Here is a 19,167-nt window from a genome sequence, read left to right on the forward strand (position 1 = left end):
TAATACAGTTGTAATGTATTGTATGCCCTAAAAACCTTCCTTTCTCTAACATGAAAATAGAACCAATTCAGACAAAAATAAACAAATACATGGAAGAAAAATATATTGTGTCTTTTAAATAGGGGGGACCTGCATTTGAAATAATGTAATCCCCTGATTTTCCCTCTGGGGATCAGTTAAGTTCTAATTGAATCCCAAAAATATGCGCTTTAAACTTCCACTAAACCAAACAACCCCTTTTCATTTCCTAGGTTCCCTTAGATAGAGCAGAGAACCGCGAGCGTCTGGAGAAGCTGCAGGCTCAGCTCAGGTGGAGCGGCTTCACCGGGCTCCAGCAGCTCTTGTTGAAGGGCTTCACGTCGCAGGCTACCTCCGACCTCACCCTGCAACTTTTCTGCCAGCTCACACCCGTCTCCCGAGTGCCTGTCGTCGACACGTCACAAGCCATTGGTGAGCACTGGCCAGTACCTTATTTGCTAACAATATTGTCAGACAATCTGTGAGACTAAAGCAATGGTGGCATGCAACAGTCAGGTTTTCCCAGGGTTTCCTGTACAAGCATCTCTCAGCTCGTTTGGCTACATCTGCGCTAACGTAAGAGACTAGCAATGGGAAGACGCGACGCTTCCTACTGGCAACCCACTACAGTGAACGCTACGTTTGGATGCACAAAAAGCGAGCTTTAAATGGAATGGGATATGTAATTCTAAACATGTTAAACATCAAGACACATATGCCAGTGCTTGACCACGCCCCTTGGTCCGCCACACATGTTTCGACTCGAAGCGTTTGCCCCATTGGGCCGCATTTGAAAACAGTGAGGCGCTTCTCAGTAGTAGAGCGGTTGTGCTGTTTGAACAGTTACTGGTAAAGCAAAGATTTTGATCAAATGGAATAAAATAGAAAACGTACCCTTTAAATCTATATAAACTCGCTAATTATTTCGATTTCTACTATTAGAATTGTCAGAGATTAGACACAGGAAGCTGTGCCGCTCCCAACTGGCAACCCACTCATGCTAATGTCACTTCTCAGTAGCGCAGCACTCAGCCAGGAATTTTTTGAATCAGGCAGTGATTATTATTTAACTATTTTTCAGCCATCAGCTGATTGTCAGTGATTGAATTTGTCCTGTGTGACGTGACACTGAGATGCCGGCCTCTGTGCACTCAGGTTTCCCTCTGAACGTGCTCTGTCTGCTGCCTCACCTGGTGCAACACTTCGGACACCCTACGCAGTTCTGCAAAGAGAGCGCCGAGAGGATCGCGCAGGTACGGTACACGTAGAAACAGATCATCTAGAAAACCTAGCAACCAAGAAAACAAAAACAGAAAAGTGCAGCCTGTTTTAAGTGCGTAGGTCTGTTTTAAAATGTGCAAAAACAAATCAACCTGCCCGGTCTTGATACAGTATGGCAATAAAACAGGTTACTCCTTGTCTGTTGTCTCTCTCTCTCTCTCTCTCTCTCTCCCTCTCTCTCCCTGTCTCTCTCTCTCTCCCTCCCTCTCCCTCTTTCTCGCCCTTCCCCTGCCCAGGTGTGTCTGGAGGAGAAGAACACCAAGCTCTCCCACTTGGCTCACGTGATGACTCTGTACAAGACGCGCTCCTACACGCGGGACCCTTTCTCCTGGGTGAGCGTGGTGTGTCGCTATCTCCATGAGGCCTTTGCGGACGTCACGCTCAACATGGTCACCTACATGGCTGAGGTAAAGCACGACATTATTATTATTGGTAGTACTATTTTTATAACCATTATTATTATTACTTTATTATTATTTTTTTTTTATTATTATTATTGATATGTGATATGTACCGTTCTCTACACCTTCTCTGCTAGCTGCTGGATAAGGGCCTTCCCAGCATGCAACAGTCCCTGCTCCAGATCATCTACTGTCTGCTCAGCCACATGGACCTGACCGCAGTTCAAGTCAAGCAGTTCAACGCCGACGTCCTCAAAACCATCGAGAAGTTTGTCCACGTCAGTATTTCACAGCCGCTACACGTACCTACCTTTGGGGAAAGTGTACTCAAGAGAGCGGGGCCGTAGCAAGCGCCCCAGAGCTGTATGTTGTCGTTGTGCCTAGTTCTTTAAGTACCCCCCCCCCCGATGTGTTTGAGCAGACCGTGCACTGGAAGGACGCCCTGAACATCCTGAAGCTGGTGGTGTCGCGCTCGGCGAGCTTGGTCCATCCGGCGTACGGCCACGCCCAGAGCGACCTGACCAACCTGGAGGTCAGCAGGATCTGGGACGGGTCGGCCAAAGCCTTGCCCGGGAAGACGCTGGACTTCACCTTCGACATTTCTGAGGTGAACATATACTTAAATGTCACATTTTCCAACTGCTGTATCATTTTGTAATTGACTATCTTGCAGCAATACGTCGCAACTGCTGCAATATAGCAAGAGCAATAGCATTTTTCCTCGTGAGCTCAACGCAGCATGTCTTTTGACGACCCTTCTCAGACTCCAGTGATTGGGCGTCGCTTTGACGGGCTGCAGGGTTCAGGGGGTCGAGAGGGGAAGGCCAGGGCCATGGCCGTGACCCGCAGCACCTCCTCCACCTCCTCAGGCTCCAACTCCAACACCGTGCTGGTTCCTGTTAGCTGGAGGAGACCACAGTCATCTCAGGTAATCCAATAGCTGGATTACCTAAGATTATATGAGTAACCTAAGTATTATTTAAAGTTATTATTATTAGTAGTGGTAGTAGTAGTAGTAGTAGAAGTAGTAGTATTAGTACTGGTGTTATTATTATTATTGTTGTTGTTATAGAGTAAGTGTCAATTCATTTGCTGAAATAAGTTATTAGGCACCTGGTTAGCCCACCTTTCAGCCTGTATCTGTTCCTGGAGATGCTCAAACTAAGTATTAGTAAACTGGTAGTTTCACAGTCTCCCCAGAAGGCTATCGTAAATACCATACACGATTCAATAAAGAGAGAGAAGGAAGGATAGAACGGAGGGTTTTCATTGGTCCTTTTGTACATGTTTACATATGCTTTGTCCTACAGAAGAGAACCAGAGAAAAGCTTGTGAACGTCCTGTCTCTGTGCGGACAAGAAGTTGGATTGACCAAGAACCCGTCGGTAAGCTGCCCTTCTGGATGAACGAGGCGTAGCTTGTGGCGCTAGTTGCGTCAGACAACTTGACGGCGCCACGCGCTTCCACCCTTGCCTGTTGGGTTCTGCTCTGCTATCCAATGGTGGGAGTCGAGCTCATCCCTCCTATATTTCTAACTCACTAAGTATGTCTGTGTTTGCTGTACACCTCGTCGGGAGTGATGAGCACTAGAGCCCAGACGCCCAAACTCAAACGATGCAAAAATAATAAGGTCCATTTTAAAGTAAATGTAAGAGTTGTCGGTCAGAAATAGATATTATTTGATTATCCTTCCTTCTCTCTCAGGTGATTTTCTCCTCCTGCGGAGACCTGGACCTGATGGAGGTGAGGGAGAGCGGCGTCTCCTCGGAGGACGGGGGGACCAGGGAGGACACGCTGGACGACACGGCCAGCGAGCAGCAGTTCAGGGTCTTCCGGGACTTTGACTTCCTGGACGTGGAGCTGGAGGACGGAGAGGTGAGACACCGCCTGCTACGCCGTCACCTCGGTGACAGGGACCCCTGGAATAGTCGGACGTCGCTAGTCGTCAGACCAAACTCTGGCTCGCACTCGCCCTGTGTGAAAGTAGGGCGAATCGGGTTGCGATACGATTCTATATCGATGTATTGACATAATGACAGTTGCTCGCATATTTTCAGCACGCCATCTGCATTACAAAACTAGTTCTCAGGACAAATTAATTCATTTGAGTAATTCAGAATCAAAATATTTTAATTCCTCTTTATTTTCGATGAACATTGCTTTACGGAATTTGCAGTATTGTTTGGAACTAAAAATAAAAATAATAATAAAATATATATATATATACTGTTTATTTTTTATACATTTTATATATCTATACTGTGTATATACACACACTGTATGTGTGTATATATTTTATGTCATATATATATACTGTATATATAAAATTAATAATGAAAATACAATACTGGATGTATTAGTAAAATTCTGACCAGTGTTTCAAATATTAAAAAATAATAATACAGGTAATCTGTGTCTCTAGTGAAACTTGGAGTAATTTCAGGGGAAAATGAGCCTTCCAGTCAAAGTCAAGTCGATTTTACCATTTTCAAGATAAAATCCATTCAAAAATTGAAACAGTAGACGTTGAGGCTCACGGGTACTGTATTAGTGGTAGTAGTATTCAATGCTATTTATAAATGATGGAACTCTCGTTTTTGCTCATTGACAGTTATCTCGTCTCCTTTCACTGCCTTAAACTATCCCCCTCCCCCTTCTCCAGAAGTGTAACTGAGATGCGTTTGTTTGTCCGTCCCCTCTCTGTGTCTAACTCTGTGTCTCTCTCTCTCCCCTGTGCTGCCTAGGAGCTTCAGGTAAGTCCTATCACGCCCAGCTTGTGCACTGGCTCGTGTCAGTGCTGTGTCTTAATGAGGATCTCAATGAAAAAGGCGATAACGTCCTGGTTCTCATGGGACGAAGACCACGATGATCGTAATCGCAGGGTTCGTACCGGCCGAGGCCTTGAGGCCCCTTGAAGTGCTTGAATCTCGTCCTCGTAGAAAAAAACAAAAAAACGGAAGGACTGCAATAGCTTCAAAATAGCTCCCCTTTCGTTGTGCTGAATTGATCGGAAAGTCCTTGAAAATCCTTAAACAATGTGATAATTGAAAAACTGTGATATCCCCCCCCCCCCCCCCGCTCTTGTTATTCGAGTCATTAAGTAATATATAGATAGTTTTTCCAGTATCAGAATTCTTTCGGGGATATTTCTCCTGAAATTAATAGATTTAGATGTCAATGAGATGTACATTGTATTATATATAATATAATTATAATTATATAAAGGCTGCATTGAAAATGTATTGTATTTGTTTTGCGCAAAGTCAGGGCCGGCCGACGCATTTATGGGCCCTCTAAAATAAAGACACGCTGTTTTTATTTGGTTTGTTTGGAGAGATGAGGGACAGGCCAACCCTGCACTGAGTTTTTAAAGTGAGCGAGTCAACTTAGCATCGTACAAAGTGTCGAAAGTAATTGGAAGTCCTTGAGTTTAATTTTGTAATGTAAAGTTATCAGGTGTATCGCTTAGCATTTCATCATTTCATATTTTTGCGGTTCCTTTTGCATCTTGCGTCCTTACACAGAAAACGGGTTCTTACCAGGTCCCTGAGGTGCTTGAAGTGCTTGAATTTCGTCCTCCATAGTTTAAACCATTAATTATAGATATAGACGGTATATATCATATACTATATATCATATACTGTATATCATATACTATACCAATACAGATACTAGACAATCTTAGTCCTTGAATTTCATTTTCTAACAGCAGAATGAACCCAGAGGAAAGCGCCTCTCAAGGCAGCGAGGCAAGTGGCTAACCATGCCTCCGCTGGTGTCGTCCTCCAAATGCGTGTGTGTGTGTATGTGCTATCCAGGGTGAGAGTGTGGACAACTTCAACTGGGGCGTGAGGCGGCGGTCACTGGACAGCACGGAGCTGGGAGACCTGCTGGAGGAGAGCCAGCACTCAGGCAGCACGCCCAGCCTGGGCCTGGAGGACCCGCATGACTCTGACGAGTCGTCCGAGGAGGAGGAGTCGTCCACCAGCCAGAGCTTCTCGCACTCCCAGCTGGTACGTGGAAGAAGAACCTGCAGGGCCGACCGCCAGGAAGGGGTTAAGGGCGCTCCATCCAACCGGAAATAATAGTCACGACTCATAGTCACAGCCGTGTTTTACAGTCAGAATCACAATCAGTTTATATTGCTTAGTCCAGGTACGTTTACATATACTAAGAATTTGTTGCTGTGAGGTTTGGGGAGTTTCACTGCAGACCATTAGCATAAAAAAAAGCTTAACAGTCTAAAGAAATGGAGAACAAAATTAATAAATAGAATAAATAATAAAATTACAAATAAAAATTGTCAAATATATGCAAATAACCAAAAAATACCCCAAAAATACACAACAGAAATAGTCAGATATATAAAAATATACAGAATTACCAAATGTGGTACTATTCACATAATCTATTATAAAGTATGTACAGTGTAATACCAGTGTTTTGTATGTATTGTATATATTTATGTATTGTGCATATATTATTTACCTGCTTCCTTCCTCCGCCCCAGACTAACCCCTCTCCGTCGGAGGAGACCAATCACACCGACTCTCTGTCCACATCGTACGACACCTCCACCGACCCGCACTCCTTCAACGCCGCCACGCCCGGCCACAGGGCGCTGCGCGACGAACTGGGAGGCCTTCAGGTGAACAGCGAATGGCTTTAGCCACGATGTCACAAACTCTCTCACCTTGACGTTAAAGGTTGTGTCAGTGAAGGTTGACCGTCATTCCGGTCATGGCAGTCTTTTTGGATATGATGCGGCAATGATGCCACTGATACCACCGGACATGTTTCTCCACCCCCAGGTGGGGCTCTGCGGCGAGGACGAAGACACCCAGGCGCAGGACGACGACCTGTCCCTGAGCAACAACGAGCTCCCTCAGGGCTCCGACTGCGGAGAGAGCTTCACCTTGGAGCTGCCCGGTCAGCCCCAGGACCTCCATCCCGGCCAGGAGCACGGGCTCCACCCAGACTACTACCAGCCACCGCTGGGCTTTCTCGACCCAAACTGCCTGCCCAGGTGAAAGGTCACCACCGTAGAGCCACTTCTCTGTGAGAGTCACACTATATTGTAGGGGTGGTTTGACGGACTGAATCACACTTTTCATCTGGACTAACTGAAATGACCTTTATCAGTCACGGTTTAAAATAGTAGAATGTCCCTAGTCTTTGATTAAATAATGTTATTTCCAGAAGGAAGAGCAGAGCTAATCTAGGTCCAAGTGAAGGTTTAAATGAAACCTGACCAGAGGCAGGTTTATCTTTGCATTAATCGACGTGGGGCCTCCAGGTCGACCTTGACAACAGAGGAAATGGGTCATCTGGACTAAGACCAGCACCAAGAGCAGACGGAAGGAGCTGACTAGTCCTTCATCACCTTAGTCTAGGACTTCCTAGTCTACAACGCATTCATGTGGAGTTAAGCAACGTCTCAGAAAGGTATTTTTAAATTCTGGATAAATTTAAATAGGATTAGCTCAGTCCTGATTTAGATGAAACCCTATCTGCTAAACCTTGAGCCTGATATTTAAACTGTCTGAGCAGCCAGGAATAGATTTGAATTGGTTGAGTCCATGACAGATTTTTGTCCTTTACTCAACCATTTTCATATCGAGACCCGCAAATTCCATACGGAAACCGCATTTGATAAGATTTCGTCTCTCGGACCCCAAATCTGAGAATTTTTTTCCGAGATATGACTGCTAGATTTTGCTAGGTATGATTTTGTCCAAACTTCCACACCTGTCTACTCTGTAGTTGGGGAGATAACAACGAAACTCGGATCAAAACAGTCATTATTGTCTATATTCTCTACTGGAAATGACGCCTTGTAATGTAAAAAACGGTCAAGTTTACCGATTTAAAATTCGGCTGGGGGCCACCTGGAACCTCTAGAAGGACACCCCGGGGGTCCCCGGACCCCACGTTGAGAACCACTGAGCCTTGATTATCACACTCCTCTCTTGTTTCTCCGGCCCTAGTCTGCGCGACGACGTGGATGACCTGGAGGACTTGGGGTTTCCTCCCCCGCCGTCCCCCTTCTTCTCTGCCATCCTGGCGGCCTTCCAGCCGGCGGTGTGCGACGACGCCGAGGAGGCCTGGCGTTGCCATATCAACCAGCTGGTGACGGACTCGGACGGCTCGTGCGCCGTCTACACCTTCCACGTCTTCTCATCGCTGTTTCAGGTAAAATCTCCGTTGTGACTTTTGTATCCCTAATGTGCGATTCCTTTAAAGTGGAAAATCCATAATATCGGCCATTTTGTCCAGATTTACTCTCGTCTCTGCTCTTAAGAGGTCACTTTCTTTTCTTGACAATATGCCTTCTTCTGATCGATTGATTTGTTTTGATTTTCATCCATATTGACAGTTTACTAACCACACCTAGCGACGCTGGTTTATCGATCTCACCGCGGCTGCCTTTCACTTCGCTTCGCCCGTGCACCAATTCACGCTCTTGCCAAATCCAATGGGGGATTTTTGCTTTTTACAAAATAATGTTACGGATCGCCACTTTAATATATTGTGTCTGCGTTGCCACAGTTATTTAGTTTCCCCGCTGTACTTCCGCTACCTGTCTCAAGGCACGCAAAGGAAACACTCAAATGTCCGGTAGAGCTTACCCGCCTCTTACTCTCTCCAGAACATCCAGGGGAAGTTCTGCACGCTGACCACCGACGCGGCCACGTACCTAGGTGAGGGCCTCAGGGGCATCGGCTCCAAGTTCATCAGGTCCTCACAGATGCTGACCACGTGCTCCGACTGCCCCACCATCTACATCGACGCAGACACCGTGAGTACCGACGCGTAAGGACGGCTCCTGCACGGCCGGGCCGCGTCAACTCACAGCTCTGGATTGTTAGAAATAACAACTCTCGGCGTCCTTCGCCTTTTCATCCGATCCGTTTCAGATCATGTCTTACGGTCTCCTTGAGAAGATGAAGTTCAGCGCGCTGGAGCTGCAGGAGTACCTGGACACCTACTGCACCAGAGAGGAGGCCGCCGTATCGGTACGGGAGCCGGACGTCGCATACAGTACACTTACTCACGTCTTTGCAAAAAAAAGAATGATCAGTCCGACTGCGATCCTTCTCCGCAGAAATGGATAATGGATGGATAATGTTTAATATTTTCACAAAGCTTTATTTTTATTTTTTTCCAGCTTATTTTTTATTGTTGTTGGTCAGACATAAGGATATTCACATTGGGACAGCAGCTACTATATGTTTATCACAATTTGCATTTCATTCACATTTGTATCATTCGCTGCAGTTAATGGACTGGTCCAAGACCATAAAGCTTTTTGTTCTGGTTAAACAATATGCTTATCACAAGACGGCAGGTTACATAATAATGATACAACAGATGTGTGGTTTCAAAGGAAATACCTTTGTTTTTAGAGGTTCTTTAATCTTTAATCTCGTTCTTTAGTTCCTAAATCTTGACATACTATCCCATAGCAGTCTCTACCCGAACTTTCACTTTTCACTTTTGTGACCATTCGGCCTTTCGCAAAACTTTTGCAAGTTTTAGCTCCTTATTTGCATTTTTTTTTTTCAAACTACTTCCAATGAAGAAAGCTGGATTCCTATGATGATGTGCAGAATACATATCACAGAAACAACCAGAAATATTTTAAATAAATATTTTTGTACTAAGTACGTTAGGAACCACAGGCTTAAAGTTATGACCAAGTCAATACTGTGCTTTTGCTTGGGTTTCAGCGATAAGTCTAAAAAAATCAACTTTTACTTCAACACACAGTAATAGCGGCAAATAAAATCGGTACCGTATGGCAGTGCTACCATTTAATTCGAAAAGGTCGCAACGATTTAGAAAAAATTGCCATAAAATTGCGTTGCTATTGCAGGGTTTCATTTGCGATCGCAAAATGGCGACTTCCTGTAGAGACTTTACTCCATACTATAGAGTAAACGATGATCTGAAGAGCTAATGAGGTGACTGCTTAGCTTACATCCTTTTAAGGAAGCACATAAACAACCACTTTTTTTTTGCTTTTTTCTTCAACTCATCAGAATCTTGTAGGAGTCTTGCAATGTTTGGCACTGCATCCCAGTCCTTGTCAAAAACATTTCGGTCCTATGGGTTGAAAGATTCTCCTTTTCTGACCAAATGACTGCTCTTCTCTCATCCTCACCTCCTCCTGCAGTGGCTGCGGAACTGTAAGGACACGTTTCCCAGATGCCCCGGTGACAGCGTGGTCACCTGTCAGCCGGGAGACTCGGAGGAAAAGGTGAAAACCAAATATCTGTCGTTGAATTGACCACGAGAGAGCCAAACATTCTGAAGAAACCACGTACAACTCTCTCTCTCTCTCTCTCTGTCAGACATATTTATCTCTCCTTCAGTACTTCTTCTGGATGTTTACACCAGGCAGTGTGCTCTCTTTGCATGTGTGCTATAGGTTTGATGACCTTCTTGACCTTTAAACGAGTCGTTGGTTTAAACAGGCCCCAGTGTAGCCACAAAATACTAATTTAATGTTTTGTGGGGGCGTGGGCGGAGGGGGAGTATATTCTGGACTATTCAGGGTGTCTTTGCGTCCTTAACATTTATTGTAATGTCTTTTTTTCAGCTTTTCAAATATTAGGCTCATGACTATAAGTCGTTAGATCGTCTGAGATTTCAATTTATGAGGTTATAATTTCAGCATTTTTGTCAAAATCAGTCCAGTTCCTCTGCATCAGAGTGAACTTAAACCTTAAGCCTACCCCTGAGCCTACTGTAATGCTCACCTTTATACTATATACAGTCCCTGCTACACTCCTTCCCTGCTTACTTCTCTTCATACTCATCGGTAGAGAGAAATCCCAAAAACTTAACTTACCTGTATGAAGTTCTGTGGAAATGAGTACTGGTTAGATTTGTTCCATGTTCCTTCCAATCTCGTACCTTGCAATCGGACCTAAAGGACTGTTCTCATAACAGTTCATTGTCATTTAGTTTATAAGCTTTCCTGTTTCCACCTTATCTTTACCTTTGCCCTCTACCAAATATATAAGGCCCCTTGGTCAAAAAAAGTGCTGCAAAATTTCCCTCCAGGCGCCCCTATGATCGAGAACACGGTATAAAGTGCCCTCTAGAGCGTCCTTACGATACAGAAAATGATATAAAGTGCCCTCTAGAGTGTCCTTACAGTCCACTGGTGAAAAGTGCCCCTTTTCACTTTTCATTTTTGTCCCTGGCCCTAAAATGTTCTGTGCTTACCTGCAATTTTATTGAATGAGGGATTTGTCCAAAGAGAAGTCCAAAATTTTTTTACAATGTGTCTCAAAAATGTCCAGAAATAGTATATAATTTATCCCTCCGCTACCTGCAGACACTTGCTGGCGCTAGGTAGCTTGACTGTGAAGGCCCTTGTATAGGCCCTTGTTGTGCTGTGCTGTGCATGTGTTTGATTGACGCTCTGTCTTCCTCTCATCTTGCTCTGACGCCCTAACACGCTCTCTCGCTGTCTAGCAAATGGAATCTCTTGCAGTAAGTTATATTATCAATACCACTACTTCAACCTTTTTTTTTAAATTTTACTTCCTTTCAATGAATTATTTTGTTGTAGTTTTACGCTTTATTTTCACTTGTCTGCGCTTGTATGAGTGTGTGTGTGTGTGTGTGTGTGTGTGTGTGTGTGTGTGTGTGTGTGTGCGCGCGCGCGCGTGCGTACTGTAACTTCATTGGAACACGTGTCTTTATTTGTATCTCGTAGCAACTAGAGCTGTGTCAGCGGCTCTATAAGCTACACTTCCAGCTGCTCCTGCTCTTTCAATCCTACTGCAAGCTCATTGGCCAAGTTCACGCCGTGAGCTCCGTACCTGAGGTGAGGACTGGAACGCTACACATTATTATTATTATTATTATTATTATTATTTATTTTTTTTATTATTATTATTGCTTTATTTATATGGATAAAGTCGCTTAAATTTCTAACTGCGTTGTTCTCAGAAAGCTTTTTTTAACTTTCTAACATCCAGAGCAGCAATTTTCCACCTGTGCTCCAAAAATGAGCGGCAATAAAGATTAACATCAGAATTGTCACTTTCTTTTTTTCTCAGAATTCTAAGATCAGTCTCTGAACTGAAATCATTTTGAACACATTTTTTTCTCTTCCCTATGAAAACCAGTCAAAGCGCATCTCAAATCTTTTTGTCCGGATAGTAGCCCGGCCGAGCTGCACACTCAGGCCAACACCGCGTCAATCATCATCCCCCCCCCCCCCCTCTCGCCCTAGCTGCTGAACATGTCTCGGGAGCTGTCGGACCTGAAGGTCAGCCTGCAGGCGGCGGAGGCTGCCGTGGCCAGCGACCTGGAGCACACACACCTGGCACACACCCACACACACGCCAGCCAGGTGGCGGCCATGGCCGTGCCCAGCTTCTCCAGCTCTGAGGCGGCCGTGCAGGCCATCCTGGAGTGCCTTAAAAACAAAGAGTTCACCAAAGCCGTCCGCTACATCCAGGAGTGCAGGTGTGTGGATGAGATGAGAGCAAATCCTGACCGTAGAAGATTCCTTCTTTACTCTGTTTGATTGTAACTATTTCAAACGTAACCTGCAACTCATCGTTTTTCTTTCTTTCATAGTTTTAAGCGCAAATAAGATAATGGTAAGCGAGCGACGATCTCACTGACCCCGCCTGTCTCCCTCTCCACCAGGCGGCAGTGGCCCAGCGGGGTTTTCGGCGGCAGCTCGGAGAGCGAGGTGCAGACGCTGCTCAACGTCTACTTCCGCCACCAGACGCTGGGCCAGACGGGCACCATCGCCCTGGTGGGCTCGCGGCAGGACCTCAGCCTCATCTGCTCCAAGTTGCTGGAGCTCAACGGGGAGATCCGGGACATGATCCGCCGCGCGCAGGGTTACCGGGTGGTCACCACCTACCTCCCCGACTCCAGCGCCTCTGGGACCAGCCTCTGACAGGGACTCAGGAGCCCCCCGCCCCCCTCCCCGCGCCGCACCGCCACCGCATGCCCCCGCCCTCCCCGGATTCCCGAGCCGCCGCCGACAGAGGAAGCCCAGCATCCGCACACCTGGCCCTTACCTCCGCCCGTGCGCCTGCTGCCTCGCCTCCGGGCCTCCGGACCTCCCCCTACCGGATGCTAGAGCCTCCCCTGGCCGCCGCCGCCTCCACCTTCGCTGTAGAATCAGACAATGCGCTGCTTGACTTCCCCAAACCCCCGGATCTTTTCTCGCCCCGTTGCCGCCCGGCCCTGGCCCCCCGCTCGCAGGTTGATCCACCTTCGACACTTCCGCCGACGCGCACGCAACCGGGCGAGAAGCTGACCTCTCGCCGCCTCCCCACTGTGTCTTCAGAGCCCGGGCTGCTGGCCCGCGCCGCCTCCCTCCCTCCCGGGGGCTCCCACCTCCTCCCCCACTTCGCCCGTTCTCCTCCCCCGGCCCCCCTGATCCATTCGCCCTCACCGTTCCATCCCCCTCCCCCCCAGGGAGAAGCTCCAGGATGGGGGTGCTGCGCGCCCTTATCCCGCTACCTGGGGAAGGTGAGGCACGCCGCCCTGCCCCCGCTGGACGTCAGGAGGCTGCTCCGAAATAGCGAACCGCCGGACGTTCAGACTTGACGCGGAGCCGACAAAGACGATTCTAGAGCCAAACACTCGAATGCCAGAGATCTGCTGTATGTGTCAAAAAGGAAACTGGCAAACCCAGAGACACCAGGACAATGGGATATCGCACATTCAAGGAACCTTGGAACAAAGTTGTACGCCGGAAATAACGGGGGACGTGACGTACGATTGGACCTGCCGGATACAAGGGGTGAACCGGTGACTCTGCTGCTTCAAAACATGTATCTGTTCTTACTGTAGTTGAAGCCTGAAAATTCCCCAAGTCCTCACCGTGTAATTGACTTAGATGTTCCGCGGACCTGTAAAGGGGGGTCGCGGTTCAAGGAACCTTAAGGAACCGTACCCAGTTCGAACCGAACCGTCCCTATTGCACTAAATGGGAGTTTTTTTTTTGTTACGAGGGGGAAAACGAGAAATGCGTTGCTGTTGGAGGAGGAAAAGGGAAGATGTATCACTGTTTGTTTTGCTACTGTAAGAGAACACGCTGTCACTTTTCTCTGTTTTTATTTGTCGCTTTTTTTTTTTGAGGGTGACACCGAAAGTGACTCGGTGACTCGTTTTGTTTACCGTTTGTTTTAAAACCTCCTCGAGAGGGTTGGGGGTGGAAAAATGTGCAATGCATGACCCAGACTGTCGAATGCCTTCTCCTGGAACTCCTCCCCCGACTGACTGAAACACACGGACACGACTATTCTTAGTCGGTCCGGTTCTTCATCGTTCTCATAACGTTTCTACTCTCTCAAAAAAAAAAATTAAAAATCCAAGCTTGTCCGGTGTCAGTGAAGCGGCGTATCCCTTAGACGTAGATCCCGCCGCCGGCTAGTCGTAGCATCGTAGTACTGTACCGTACGTTTACTTGTCCTGCACTGTGAGATGTTGAGCTGTGTTCACAGGCCCCGTTACGAAAAAAACACGACAACAAAACACGCTGTCCGTTCCGTTACGGATCACGGGCTGTCCGTCCTCGGGGGCCTGGCCGTTACGTTTCGTGTGCACTGACGGTACCGATAAACATACACACACACACACACACACACACACACACTGTAAGGGAAATGCTGACATTCAGCGCTTGTCAATGTTCAAGAATGTAAGAAACTACTCGTGCTGTTATTACTGTTTGGAAGTCATCGACCTCCTCGTCTCGACTCCTCGTTTCCTTGCCCCCTTTTTTGCTGTACAAAGTCTCTCCTGCCTATTTATATCCGATCGAGTCTCGCTCACTCGACGTAGTTTTTCTATTTATGTCCCTTTTGGCGTGAACCCACGTGAACTGCCGTGCATGCGACGCGTCTCCTCCTGTTTACTGTATGATGTGTTTGATATATTTATAAACAATGTTTTAACTGAAAGATGTGTTGGGGGGGGGGGGGGGGGGGCGGGCAAGGGGAGCTTTGAGCTCACGTGCGGGTGTGTTTGTTTTTGATTGGTTGGTTGTGTGGGAGAATTTGTGTGCATGCCAAATAAGATGTTGCACATTTTTTGAAAAAGGCTTTGTAGAATGTGTTCCCTGCCCCCGCCACTACTGTGTAAATACTTTTACAGCCTTTGTGGAGTTGAGTTCAAGCTGTGTGAGAGTAAAGACATATCAAAATAAATACATTTGAAATGGCCGTGCCTCTCCTTTCGAGGGATGGTTTCATGTCAATCAGGACGAAGCTCATCCCCGCTTAAATTTATCCAGAAAAAATGCCTTTGAGGCGTTGCTTAATTTTAGTTGAATTAGTTCCTAGTTCTAGTTTAGAGTACAGCACCCGGGGACCAACATCAACCGCATATTGCAGTGCATATTTTTAGTGGGGGTTCTTACGATGTTTTATGGAGGTAACCCCATGTGAGCATGGGGAGAACATGCAAACTCCACAGAAAGGCTTGTAATCGTAAGATAACCCGCCGGAGCGCGGTGACAGCCCCCCAGGCGGGAATCAAACCCAGCAGTGCAATGACTGTGCCGCGATGAACTAGTCAGCGCCATCTCTCCGGTCTTGGTCCAGATTATCCATTTTCCTCTCCAACCACAACTAGGGCAAGTCTGAGACTATTTTGAACCATGGCTGAGAGGCAGTTTCAGTCCATCCGGATTAAAAAAAAAAAAAAAAAAAAAAAAAAAAAAAAAAAAAGGATTTACTGCAAGATTAGGCCTAATCTTTGGTTGTGAAACTACCCCTCAATGTTTTAAGGCCACCTCAAGTGTGTTTCCCATTTCACTACAATACATAAATTCTACAGTATGTCTTACGCATTTGAGCCTTTAAATTTCCCCACCTAAAACAAGTGAGATTATCCAATCCAACACTGCCACTCACAGAATGACTAAAGCTCTTTGTGCAAAATGGTATGCAGGAGGCAAAATATAGATTACTCGGACAAGTCAGGTAATTTCACTCATGTGTAGTAGTCTTACCATCTACGTCGGGGCGGGAGATTCAGACAACACTTCTTAAAAGGGCAGTGTATTATTTATGGAACTGACTTGGAAAAGTTACATTAAATTGTAATTGTGTAATCCCATGAAAATAATTTGTTACCCAAGAAAGCGGTTTTGTCAACATGGGGCAGGTATGCGCCACAGAGGCCACCATGTTTTTCTAGCTCAGTGCGCATGAACCAAACCGTGCTACACAGGGCCTTCCACAGGGGCCGCCCTGGTGCACCACCATGGGGTGGGACAGTCTGTGGGTAGCGATCTGAGAGGTCACTGCTAGATGCCGCTAAATTCTACACACTGCACCTTTAAATATGCGTAAGTACACGTAGCGATACTTCAGCACTCGGAAACTCAAGGCATTTCAGCAGCTCAGTAGAAAACAAGTATAGTGTGAGGATACACAAATCAAAAGTTTTGCTGCAATATTTAATAGTTTTTATTTTTCATTACAAATATGTTGCACACACCCACCAAGAGCAACCGGGGAAATCGAAAGCGGCCGACACAGCTGGTCCACTTCGGCCACGGACCGCTTGCGGCCGGGAGGCAAAGTCCACCATCAACTTGTCACGTCGTCGACGGGGCGGGGTCGAGGGCCAACGTGGGGAACCCCGCTCAGACGATGTACTTGAAGCTGTATGTGGCGTCGCAGGACAGCCTGGCGCCCTTGCAGCGGCAGCACAGGTCCTGGCGGTGCGGCCGCCTCATGTTGATGTGCCGCTGCTTCTTCTCGCAACAGCAGGAGGTCTGAGAGCACACCTTCGGAGGGAACCAGGGAAGGTATATGAAGATGTCAAAAAAGGTTTAGAGTCCTGAGCACAAGCCCAGCAGAAGGTCTTATCCTCAGTTAAAGGGGGAATATAATAACAGGTGGGCACTACAAGTAGTCGTGGATTTGCAGCAACATTTTGTGGCCACTGCACAGAAGCAGCACTTTCAGCTCCATGAGTGTTAAAACAGGGGTTTAGAAAGTGCACTGTCATGTTTGCTTTAAGAATGTTGATGGAAGAGTACAGGGAAGGCCAGAGGGAGTTGCACTGCATCTTTGTGGATTTAGAGAAAGCGTATGACAGGGTGCCAAGAGCGGAAGTGTGGTATTGCATGAGGAAGTCGGGGTGGCAAAGTATGCAAGAGTGGTACAGGACGCGTATGAGGGCAGTCTGCCAGTAGTAAGGTGTGCAGTAGGCATGACAAAGGCATTCGAAGTGGAGGTGGGATTGCATGATGATCAGCTCTGAGCCCTTGTTTGCAATGGTGATGTTTCGCGGATGACTTTGTGATCTGTAGTGAGAGTAGGGAGCAGGTTGTGGAGAGCCTGGAGAAGTGGAGGCACGCATTAGAGAGAAGCAGAATGAGTCAGCAGGCGTAAGACAGAATACATGTGCCTGAATGGGAGGGAGGGCGGCAAAAAGCTGAGAACGCAGGGAGTGGAGGCAGAGAAGGCGGAAGAGTTAAAGTACTTGGAGTCAACCATCCAAAGCAGCGGAGAGTGGGGGAGAGGTGAAGAAGAGCGTCTAGGCAGGGTGGAGAAGAGTGCCCGGAGTGATTGGTGACAGAGGGTTCCAGCAAGAGTGAAGGGGAAGGTCTACAGGATGGCAGTGAGACCACTACGGTGTGTACGGTTTAGAGGCGGTGGCACTGACAAAAAAAAGGCAGGTGGCTGAACTGGAGGTGGCAGAGTTGAGGATGTTGAGATTTTCAATGGGAGTGACAAGGATGGACAGGATTAAGAATGAGTACATTTAGAGGGACAGCTCAGGGTGGACAGTTTGGTGGAAAAGTGAGGCAAGACCGAGATGTTTTGACACAGGAGAGACGCGTTACATTGGGAGAAGGATGCGCTGCCAGGCAAGCGGAAAAGAGAAGGCCAAAGAAGGTTTATGGATGTGGTGAGGGAGGACATGCAGGTGGTTGGTGTAAGGGAGGACGATGCACAGAACAGAAGGTATTGGAGGGAGATGATCCGCTGTGGCGACGACCAACGGGAGCAGCCGTAAGGAGGAGGAGAACGTGCACTTTCAAGGACCTACAGCAGCGAGGGGATCCTTCACCACCCCATAATCATTTATGCCGCAAGAGATTGCGATTTCGAGGCGAATCCAACCCAGCGTCAAGCGTTCAGCGTCGCCATGCACAGTTTCTAAAATAGCTGCAGTAGGAAAACAGATACCCAGAGGGAAATAACAAAACAAGTCACCTTGCAGAGAATAGATTCTACTCTGTAGGGGTTGAAGCCCACTTGGCACTTCCGGCAGAGCTGCTTGAAGTACACCTAATGGGTGGGTCACATGGAAAACAAACCAAATCCATGCAAACACATCTGAACAGTGCTTTGAATCAGGGGTCTCAAGCTACCGGCCCAGGGGCCTCAAGCGGCCCTGCAAGACAAACATGGCCCACTACACGGTGACAATATATTGTTAAAATCTATCCCCCGCAAATGCATTTCAGCACAATGCATAATTAATCCAAGCAGTCTTAATGATATAACATTTTTCCTTTGAGACATAAAAACACAGCCTGGCCGGCGGCCCCCAGCCCAGGTCGTTTCATTGAGACCCCTGGTTTAGATCATGTTGTGCCCTTGGTTCTGCAGTGGCCCCATTACCTTACTGGTTCCATAGATGCACCACACATAAGCACTCTCCCACCTGATGTTGCATTTTCTACAGTGGAAAAAGCCAAATCTCTGCTCCAGGAACTAACAACGGATAAAGAAAACGGGCGTTAGCGGGAGGAAACCGGAGGTCGTGGGAGCGCATGGGCGCGCGCACCTGGAAGTTGGACCCCGGGGACGCCGGCTGACGGGCGCCGTTCTTCCTCCGGGCCGCCGGGGAACCCTCACATGACGGATCTCCGGGCGCGTCAGGGGCTCGACAGTCGGTGTCGCCGTCGGATTGGGACGCGAAGCGGGCGGGGCGGTCGAAAAGCGGGGAGTAGATGGAGACGGGTCTGCAGAACCTCACGCCGCTCACCGGGGTGTGGGACGCTCCGCTGCCCGGCGCGCCACCACCGGGGCTCTTGACGCCGGGGGACCCGTAAGGCTCCGGGGGGTCGCTCCCCTCGGAGTGCAGGGTCTTGGGCCCCAGCGAGCACTGGGTGAGCTTGTCCACCTTGGCGTTGACCTGCACGCCGCACTCCTTGGTGGGGGTCTTCCTGAGGCGGGGCGCCGGGCCGGGGCCGACCTGCGCCAGGAGGGCGCGGCACAGCTCCAGGTAGTTGAGGCCCGGGGGGGCCACGAACAGCCCGTCTCGCTTGCCCCAGCCGCCGTAGAGGAACGGACCGTGGCCGAGCAGGCCGTAGGGCGGAACCGAGGGCCCGCGCCCCTCCATCGTGTCCCCACGAAGCGGTCATCTCGCGCTGGGCGAGCGCGCTGGGCGTTTTAAAACGCGCGTCGATCGCTGATTGGATAATTGAGAACAGGGGACGCGCCTCGGGAGC

At 48.0% G+C, this 19,167-nt stretch overlaps 2 protein-coding genes across 2 annotated transcripts in view; one reads left to right on the plus strand and one right to left on the minus strand.

Annotated features, from left to right (window-relative positions):
• fryb (furry homolog b) overlaps positions 1-14,643 on the plus strand; it is a 57,287-nt gene extending 42,644 nt beyond the window's left edge. Inside the window, exons 48-65 of the mRNA XM_080013642.1 lie at positions 252-450; positions 1,174-1,271; positions 1,536-1,706; positions 1,838-1,978; positions 2,122-2,307; positions 2,464-2,628; positions 3,011-3,085; positions 3,405-3,575; positions 5,519-5,713; positions 6,211-6,348; positions 6,512-6,726; positions 7,688-7,892; positions 8,350-8,499; positions 8,618-8,716; positions 9,877-9,960; positions 11,431-11,541; positions 11,953-12,188; positions 12,375-14,643. Of these exons, the coding sequence (XP_079869768.1) occupies positions 252-450; positions 1,174-1,271; positions 1,536-1,706; positions 1,838-1,978; positions 2,122-2,307; positions 2,464-2,628; positions 3,011-3,085; positions 3,405-3,575; positions 5,519-5,713; positions 6,211-6,348; positions 6,512-6,726; positions 7,688-7,892; positions 8,350-8,499; positions 8,618-8,716; positions 9,877-9,960; positions 11,431-11,541; positions 11,953-12,188; positions 12,375-12,633 (2,898 nt within the window). The 3' untranslated portion in view covers positions 12,634-14,643. The remainder of the gene's footprint in view (positions 1-251; positions 451-1,173; positions 1,272-1,535; positions 1,707-1,837; positions 1,979-2,121; positions 2,308-2,463; positions 2,629-3,010; positions 3,086-3,404; positions 3,576-5,518; positions 5,714-6,210; positions 6,349-6,511; positions 6,727-7,687; positions 7,893-8,349; positions 8,500-8,617; positions 8,717-9,876; positions 9,961-11,430; positions 11,542-11,952; positions 12,189-12,374) is intronic.
• A 1,634-nt stretch (positions 14,644-16,277) lies between these two features.
• zar1l (zygote arrest 1-like) lies at positions 16,278-19,058 on the minus strand (the record flags this gene model as incomplete). The annotated part of the gene is made up of 4 exons (XM_080013489.1): positions 16,278-16,485; positions 17,924-17,998; positions 18,335-18,427; positions 18,501-19,058. The coding sequence occupies 4 exons, from the start codon at positions 19,056-19,058 to the stop codon at positions 16,342-16,344; spliced, it is 870 nt and encodes a 289-aa protein (XP_079869615.1). The 3' UTR covers positions 16,278-16,341.
• Between the last annotated feature and the right edge of the window lie 109 nt (positions 19,059-19,167).

Source organism: Zeus faber, assembly GCF_960531495.2.
Source record: "Zeus faber genome assembly, chromosome: 14".
NCBI lineage: Eukaryota > Metazoa > Chordata > Actinopteri > Zeiformes > Zeidae > Zeus > Zeus faber.